Source organism: Austrofundulus limnaeus, unplaced genomic scaffold (assembly GCF_001266775.1).
Source record: "Austrofundulus limnaeus strain Quisiro unplaced genomic scaffold, Austrofundulus_limnaeus-1.0 Scaffold357, whole genome shotgun sequence".
NCBI lineage: Eukaryota > Metazoa > Chordata > Actinopteri > Cyprinodontiformes > Rivulidae > Austrofundulus > Austrofundulus limnaeus.
Genome location: NW_013952759.1, coordinates 518,752 through 526,875, shown reverse-complemented (window position 1 = coordinate 526,875; position 8,124 = coordinate 518,752). Strand labels below are relative to the sequence as shown.

General features: G+C 41.3%; 1 protein-coding gene across 10 annotated transcripts in view; it reads right to left on the bottom strand.

Moving 5' to 3' along the window:
- Positions 1 to 5,608: 5,608 nt before the first annotated feature.
- Positions 5,609 to 8,124, bottom strand: part of tspoap1 (TSPO associated protein 1) — a 67,060-nt gene continuing 64,544 nt past the window's right edge. For 9 of the 10 annotated variants that reach the window (XM_014023090.1, XM_014023092.1, XM_014023096.1 and 6 more), the window contains one exon: positions 5,609 to 7,390. In XM_014023090.1, coding sequence (XP_013878544.1) covers positions 7,067 to 7,390 — 324 coding nt within the window. In that variant the 3' untranslated portion in view covers positions 5,609 to 7,066. The remainder of the gene's footprint in view (positions 7,391 to 8,124) is intronic. The other variant, XM_014023093.1, reaches the window with a different exon arrangement.

The following is an 8,124-nucleotide window of genomic DNA, read 5'->3' as shown; positions in this document are numbered from 1 at the left end:
TGGAGGAGCAGCGGCTCTACTCTGAGTCCCTCCCGGATGACTGAACTTCTCAGCCTATCTCTAAGGGAGAGCCCAGACACCCTGCAGAGGAAACTCATTTTGGCTGCTTGTATCYGYGATCTTGTTCTTTCGGTCACTACCCAAAGCTCGTGACCATAGATGAGGGTAGGAACGCAGACCGACTGGTAAACTGAGAGCTTCACCATAACAGACCGGTACAGCGCCCGCATCACTGCAGACGCAGCACCAATCCGCCTGTCGATATCCCACTCCATTTTTCCCTCATTCGTGAACAAGAGCCCGAGATACGTAAACTCCTCCACTAGGGGCAGGACCTCCTCCCCAACCCGGAGACAGCAAGCTACCGGTTTCCGGCTCAAGACCATGGTCTCTGATTTGGAGGCACTGATCCTCATCCCGGCCGCTTCACACTCGGCTGTGAACGCTCCAGCGAGAGCTGGAGTTCACGATCTGATAAAGCCAATAGGACCATATCATCCGCAAAAAAGTAGAGATGTGATCCTAAGGTCACCAAAAAGGATCCATAAAAATGATGCACATCTTTGGGGCCATACTGGACCACTGACAAGCGGGAAACCGTCCTCCATTTTGCCCGTCTCCTTCGTCTCAGTAACAAAAGTGGAGGAGGAGCAGATGTCTCAACATTTGAAGAGGAAAACATGAAGAAATGACCAGAAGGGAAGAATAAAACTAATAGCTGCTCTTCATTGTCTGCAACGCAGTTCCAAACGTCCAAAATGGTCACAAACGTCACGTCTCTAACCTCAACAGGCTATTTAGCTTTTAGGAAAACAACTAAGATCAGAAGCTTGTCCTTTGATAAAAGACCAGCTTATGAACTTTTCTTAAAGCAGTAAAAGCAGAGTTTCTTATTTTCCATAAAAGAAAAACTACCTTATCTTTAGCTTAGCTAACAGCTAGCTTTAACTTGAACAAGCAACTAGCTTTAGCTTAGGTAGCTTTCAGTCGGGCTATGGTTTATGGTGAGTGTAGATGGATAAAGAACCCATATGAGTGGAGCCTCCTAAGTGGGTCCTTTGCTCTCCCCCAAAAACACTGGTCTTCATTCAAACCTTCTTGTCCCTCGGATGAAGGACACAAGATTAGAAACACTCAGTGATCTGAGCTTCTCAGGATCCATAAAGGGGTCCACAAGAACTCTTGTCCTTTGATCAGAGCCAGGCAGTGGTCTAAGTAGTGCAAAGAGGTCTCTAATTCAACGCCACAGGCATCACAGAGCACTGTCATGGAGTCCCATCACTGTTTTGTGGTGGTTGAGCAGGTTGTGCCCAGTTAGGACTACAACCAGTGAAACTRGTTTTCCTTGTCAGGGCGATGAGAGCTTTCCCAAGTCCAAGTTGGGTTAACACCTAGCTTTAACTAAACTTAGCACAAGAAGTAAGGAACTGTGCATTTGGTAGATTATTTCTTTGTTGTAACAATGCTCCACGGCAACAAATCTTATATTGTTGGAAAGCCTGTTAATTTCCTTTTAAATGGTGCCACATTTATAAGGAACATGTATTTGTGGGATGAGCAGTAGAGCTGAGTGTGTGAGTTGTGCACAGAAAAGTTTGCCAAATGTTCCCTGCCAAACAGCTTGTTGTGCTGAAGTTATTATTACCTCCACCAAGGGTGAGGAGGTAATGTTGTCTGTCTGTCTGTCTGTCTGTCTGTCTGTCTGTCTGTCTGTCTGTCTGTCTGTCTGTCTGTCTGTCGTTCAGTCTGTGGACAACATTACTCAAAAACTTGTGGACGGATTGTCATGACATTTTTATCACATGTGGGTACTGGGCCAAGTAACATACCTTTAAATTTTGGTGATGTTCCGGATCACGATGCGGATACAAGAATTTTTTTTCTTTTAACACTCTGAGATCGGCAAAGCTGTGATGCTTTCACAGGGCTTCTGTAAAAAACAGTGAGCTGGATTGGACAGCACGGACTTCAAACTTTATAAAAGTAATGTTAAAACCAAATTTAATGATGAATAATTTTTGCCATAATATTCGCATTTACAGAACGTTTTGTGACCAGGAAGTGCGTGACTGCACCATGAAACCTATTTTTCCCATTTCCTCAAACACACCACATTTCCCAAACAACCAATCAAAACAGTTTCTGGCTACTAGGCTTGTAAACAAAGAGCTGCCGGGCCTCAAAGTTTGGAGACGGGGGGAGCCAGGAAGCACTTTATAAAGAGAGTCAAACCATTACAAACTCATACAAGGAGATAAAACAGACGTTTTACATGGTGAAATGTGACTGATGAAAACTTAGGAGCTTAATCCCACACCAGTTTGACGATGAATAACGTTGGGTGACGAGTTTGACTTTTGTTTTTTTTTTTCACATTGGACTCCATCTGGAAGAAATCCCGTGCATACTGCCTGCTTAAATGTTCACTACGTCASAACTTATTCAGCAAATGTGTTTCCATCTCTGCTTTTGTGCATTAACTCTTACAGGATGGAAAATTGGTCTTGGCGGAGGTTTGCACTCTCCGAGTGCTTCTAGTTTAAATGTTTTTTTTATTCTAGTCTCTTTAGTCTAAATGTGTTTTACAAAATTAGGCTTAAGATTTTTTTCTCTGGTTCAGTTTTTACAGTTGATCACATGGTAAGTTTGGTTTTATTTGTAAATCCGATCACATGTGGTCATGAAGTTAAATAGTAAATAACCGTGCAGACAGACCAAGGCGTGCGAGAACCGTTCTGAAACTCAGATGTAGGATGGAACCATGTCCAAGTAGTGCATATAAAACCTCTCAAACACATCGTGTGTTTATACCATTACTCTGCAGGTCATTTTATTTTTTCATACATGACCAGCAGGTTATATAGCTTCCTCTTTCCTGTCCTTTTCAAAGTGTAACATCCGTTTTACACCTCAGTGGCATCACGTGCTTAAACTTTAATAAAGCTCTTTCACTCAGGAGGTCAAACTGTTAACCCTGTGGKTTTTTTTTTAAATCTATTGTTACTTTATTATTGTGGTCTTGCTGGGGACACCCCACACAGAGCAGCTTTGAGAATCCGTTGAGCATAACTGAAAGCTTTTGCGGGAGAATTGAAAATAATGCAGCTTCTTGTGTAACGTAAATATTCATAAGAAACCTCAAACCCCAAACTATCCAGCACTGAACAGGTTTTTCTTCATCGGTTATTATAAATCTAATAAAATATGTGAATAATAGGAGGGGCTCGGACTCTTTACTCACAGAACCCTGTTCTGTATCCTGGCTGTTTAAATGAAACTGAGGCCCAGTTCTTCAAACTCGGCATCTCAAGATGACCTAGATAAGATAAACTGACAGAGGAAGAAGCAAAAGAAAAAAAAAGGATGTTGTCYTGGTTTTAATAGAGAGAAGCTGTTTTAGACAAACATTACAGGAATGATTCCATACTGTGATATTTATCTTCTAATAAAGGCTCTTAATAATTTGTATGTTTGTTAAATAGATGCAGGAGAAGTACTAAATAACTTAAGTTCATGAGGTGTACGCATGTCTGTTGGCAGGTTTGGGGGGTGGGGGAGAATCATCAGACTCCCCTAACGGGGTTCTGCTGTATGAAAAACCACATGGTTACGGTTGGAAATTTACATTTCTGGAGGAATTGAAACCTGGGGCCTTTCACTAGATAAAAGTAATTATAGCAACGAGCGTCTCAACTCTTCATGCAAACAGACGCTCCCCTCCCCCACTAAATCCACCGAAATACTGCCAGAAAAAAAACAAACAAATAAGAAAAACAGTACTAATGTACAGCAAATTTACAACTTGTGGGTCACAAATTAAAAGTAAAAAAAATGTACAAAACCGGGCAATGTGTTGCAATCTAAGAGAAGTTCTTCTAGTGGAGTGTGAGATTGTCAGCGTTAGCATCTTCTCACAGGAAGTGCTCCACCAGCCCTCTCTGCACCTTCATGTCGTCTCATTCATGTCAAAGTTTAAAGTTGCGTTTAAGCGCCTGATGCTAAAACTTGTGCTCGTACAGCTGGTGTCACCGGCTGTACGAAACACAAAATGCGAGTTCCTTCAACCTGTCAAAACGCAACAGAAAAGTCGTCTGTGTTGAAATGTTTCCTCTAAATTTTGCACTTCTTACCAAACTTCACAGCGCAGAGGATGAGACTGAAAAAGACATGACTTGAGTCGGTAGTAGACACGAATAAACTGAAGTAAATTTGAGTTTTAAACTAATGGGATCTCTTTTTTTATATTGGGACACTTTAGAGTTTGTCATCATTCAGTCCTCAGTCAGCGTTTGCTTAGAAAAAAAAGAGTTGTCTGCAGAAGGCAAAAAGAGGCCGGAAAAGCAGAAAGAGAGCGGCTGTGACTGTTAAACCTCTTCCTGTGGTTGCGTCACGTGACTGTGGAGGCTTCAAAAGGAGACAACTTCTTCTTCTTCATCCACTCCTTGGACAGACAGAAGACGTCTGAGACGGCCGGTGGACAGGCGTCGACTTAGAGAGCAGAAAACGTTTATTTTAAAAAGCAGGTTGAGGTAAAGTATGATGAGCGTCGACGTCGACTGATCATTTCAATATCTGTGGCGAGAATGTGTTTTCTTGTATTTTGTCTAATTTACAATGTTACGTCTTAATTATTCAGGTTTTATTTACTTTTACTTTGGGTCTGGTGGACTCTGTTTTAAAATTGAAATCTTCATATTTTGCTTATAATATTAGATTTTTAAATTTGTTAGCTGAGCTGGTGAACCAGTGATCTGCTGCTTCTTTTGAGTTTAACTCTTTTTTTTTTTTTACTTTATCAAGATGCTCAGACAGAAAAGCTTACTCACGCCTGACAAAATGGCTTCCTCAAGATAGCGCTTCCTCTGGACGTTAGTTTCTGATATTTGTCTTAAAAGCACGAGAAAAATGGGTGTGGTTTGTTTTTTTTCCGGCTGATTTTCTTTCTTACTTTGTCCTTTTCTGATTWTTTTTTTAAATCCTGCTTTTGGACGAGCCTAAAATGTCCCCAGGCCCCATTTGAGTCTGTAAAAGTAGTTGTGCAAATGTTTCGAGTCGAATCAGGAAGTGTAACGTTTTCTGGTTTCACATTAAAGCGGTTGAACTGTGAGGTTTCAGACTGTTGAGGATGGGGGGGTTGTGTGTGTGTGTGTGTGCAGCTGCAGGTGCAGCAGAAGTGAGAAGACGACAGACTGACCGTGGATGTACAGTGCAGTCATCCATAAAGTAGAAAGCACTACTAAACTCCTCGCCACAGTGTAGTGTTTCCTACTTTATGGATGAGTGTACTGTTGGCTTCAGAGAAGAGCAGAGGCCCGCCATGACGCCAGCGCAGGAAGAAGAGAAAAAAAGAAAAGAGGAAGCTGCTTTGTCTCAGAAGGCCACACGTTACCCAAAGTGTTGCAGCAGTCAGTTCACATGGGCAGAGTGTGGCGCTGAGCAGAGCTCCTTCGCTCTTTCTGTCTTATCACTCGTCCTGTTTCACCTGTCAAGAAAAAAAATACATAGTGTATGTGATGTATTTTAAAATGCAATAATAAAAACTAAATGAAACATATCGTGTTTTGTGTGCCCGACCCTTTTTTTCTCTCTTACACAGATACAACCAGTGTTTTCTGTGAAAATATACAGACTTTATTCTGGTAAAAAGTTTCTTTTTTTTTTTTGAAAGAGTTCATCACAACTTCAAGTCCTCGACATCTGTAGTCCTCCATCAACACTGCTCAGTCATGCAGAGAAATAAACCAACAAAAAATTAAATAAAATCTGAAAACACTGACAAAAATATGTACAGATCCCCCCAAAAAACAAGGGTAATAATACATATCAAATGTATATATTATATATATGAAGCTTAATCTTTCACTGGTTTCAAACAATAAATGAGAAGGAACACAAAGAGAAGTTTTTCTGCGCCGAATGAAAATATTACAGTATTTACAGCCTGCAGCTCACTCTCCGCTGCAGAGACCGTCTGCAACACGAGTCCAACTGCAACACTGAAACGTGACACAAACAAAATAAGGCAGAACATGGGTAAAACATTACGAGTGCAGTCGATAAACTTCCTGTAAACAAACAAAATTAAGACTAAACGAGGTCTTTGTGTAAGGCTAAATATGACCACCTGAGCTAAAACACTAAATATGGGTCTCAGTCAGTTGTTGCTTCAAAGAGGACTTCTTGTGCATTTAAAGGCCGTCAAATATTTTACAAATATCTGCTGTACATTTCGGCAACATTTGAGCATCCACCTCCTCCAAAAGACAAATATAAATAAAATCAAATAAAACGTACAGCACTGCCTCGGTCTCGCCTCTAACCTGCCTGTCTTACGCCTGAACCGTTTTCCCTTTGATTCTTGGCATTGCCACGCTCCCTTTACGTACGACTGAAATGCAACAATGTTCAAAACAGAAGAAGAAAATAAACTGTGCATGTTCGAAGAGGTGGGGAAACGGTGTCGGAGTTGTGGAAATAAAAGAAAAAAGAATGGAAAAGAAGAAAAAGCACCCACTTTGTGAATTTCAGAAACTATTTAAACTTACGATACAGTTCATGTTGTTCTCCTCAAAGCTGCTCTATAAGAATCGTTCTGACGCCACTTTAAGCAACGTGATAAACAGGGCAAACGTCCGATACAAATAATAAATTATATAGTTACACAGAAACTYCTGAAGACAATAAATACATGAGGAAAGCAAACTTACTCAGAATAGTGCATTTCTTAAATAGTCAGAGAGCGTCTGTCTGTTTGCTTTAAATAAATGACGTGGCACGTTAGCGTTAAAGCTAATATTTACTGAGCTGAACATGTTTGAGGGTTATTGCTGCTTTTTTTGTTGTTGTTGATAAATACGAAGAGTTTAAGGTATATATATTAGAAGCTTGTTCACGTGCACATCTACATGCTCCTGTGGTGCTGGAGCTGTGAGCAGATCTGTGGATTCTGTTGAACAGCAGTGCTCTAAGGCAGGTGTATCGTTACTGATCTGTTCTTAGATCTGAGAGGGGAAATAAAAGTGCTTCAACTGTGACACAAAGTCTCCAGAGTCAGAAGTCCTGACTCTCATTCCTTCTTGCTGGATCCCAGCTTTTTAAACAGCTTCTTGCCTTTAGAGAAGAAGCTTTTCCTCTTCTTCACTTGCGTGGAGCAGTCCGCTGGAGCGGCACTGTCTGAAGGAAATGGGGCCGGAGGAGAGCAGAGGAGCTCCTCACCAGCTGGACCTGGACCTGGATCTAGGTTCTTGTCTGACACCATGACTTGCAGCTGTGCTCGCAGGTCTGAGTTCTCCGACCGGTCTGGGTAGAGGACTTCAGCTGGGGGGGGCACCGCCTCTTCTAGGGCTGAGGGGCCAGAACCTTGTGGTTCTAAAGAGGACGTCCAAGGGTCCTAAAAGAGAAAAACAAGTTTCATGAGAAGAAGAAAGTTGACCTACTTTCAAATGAGGGGTTTGTATAATAAAAATAAACGTACAAAAAAACTCTCTCTTCTAACACGTCATTTTTTATTAAACAAAAATAAAGCCAAAATGGAAAAGCTTTAAAACTAAGTCCACCCCACGATCCAGCAGCTTGTACAACCACCTCTCTTCAAATGTTTTCTGTAGGACTTTAATAATCTCTCAAATGGTTGATGAGGACTTTCAGCGCACTCTTTACAGTGTTGCTTCAGTTCATTTCACAGGTCTCATCACACACCGGGATGATGGATCATTACATAGATTTGCTGCTGTATTTGGGATCATTGTCCCRTTTTATCAGGACCTGGTTAGACCTGACAGTGATTTGCCTCATGCTTTGTCATTTTTCTGAGCACTGCACAGTCTGACCTTGGGGTGATTTTGCTCCTAAGATGACGGGCAGCCRTCTTAAATGTTTYCCCCTTGTGAATAAATGTTATAAGGAAGTGACGTGTTTCCACCCTGTCATTGTGTTAACACACACCTGTATGATCAGAGCAGCAAGGGTGTGAGGGTGGACTTTTATTTTTTTACATACAACTTKTTCATTTTGTCTTCATTGTTTAACAAAAACATGACAGTGGAGTGTCCTGATGCATCTCAGTAATCCAGGTAAAAAATCAAAAAGAAAAAAATGTATAGGTCTTCTGGACGGGTTCTTCTC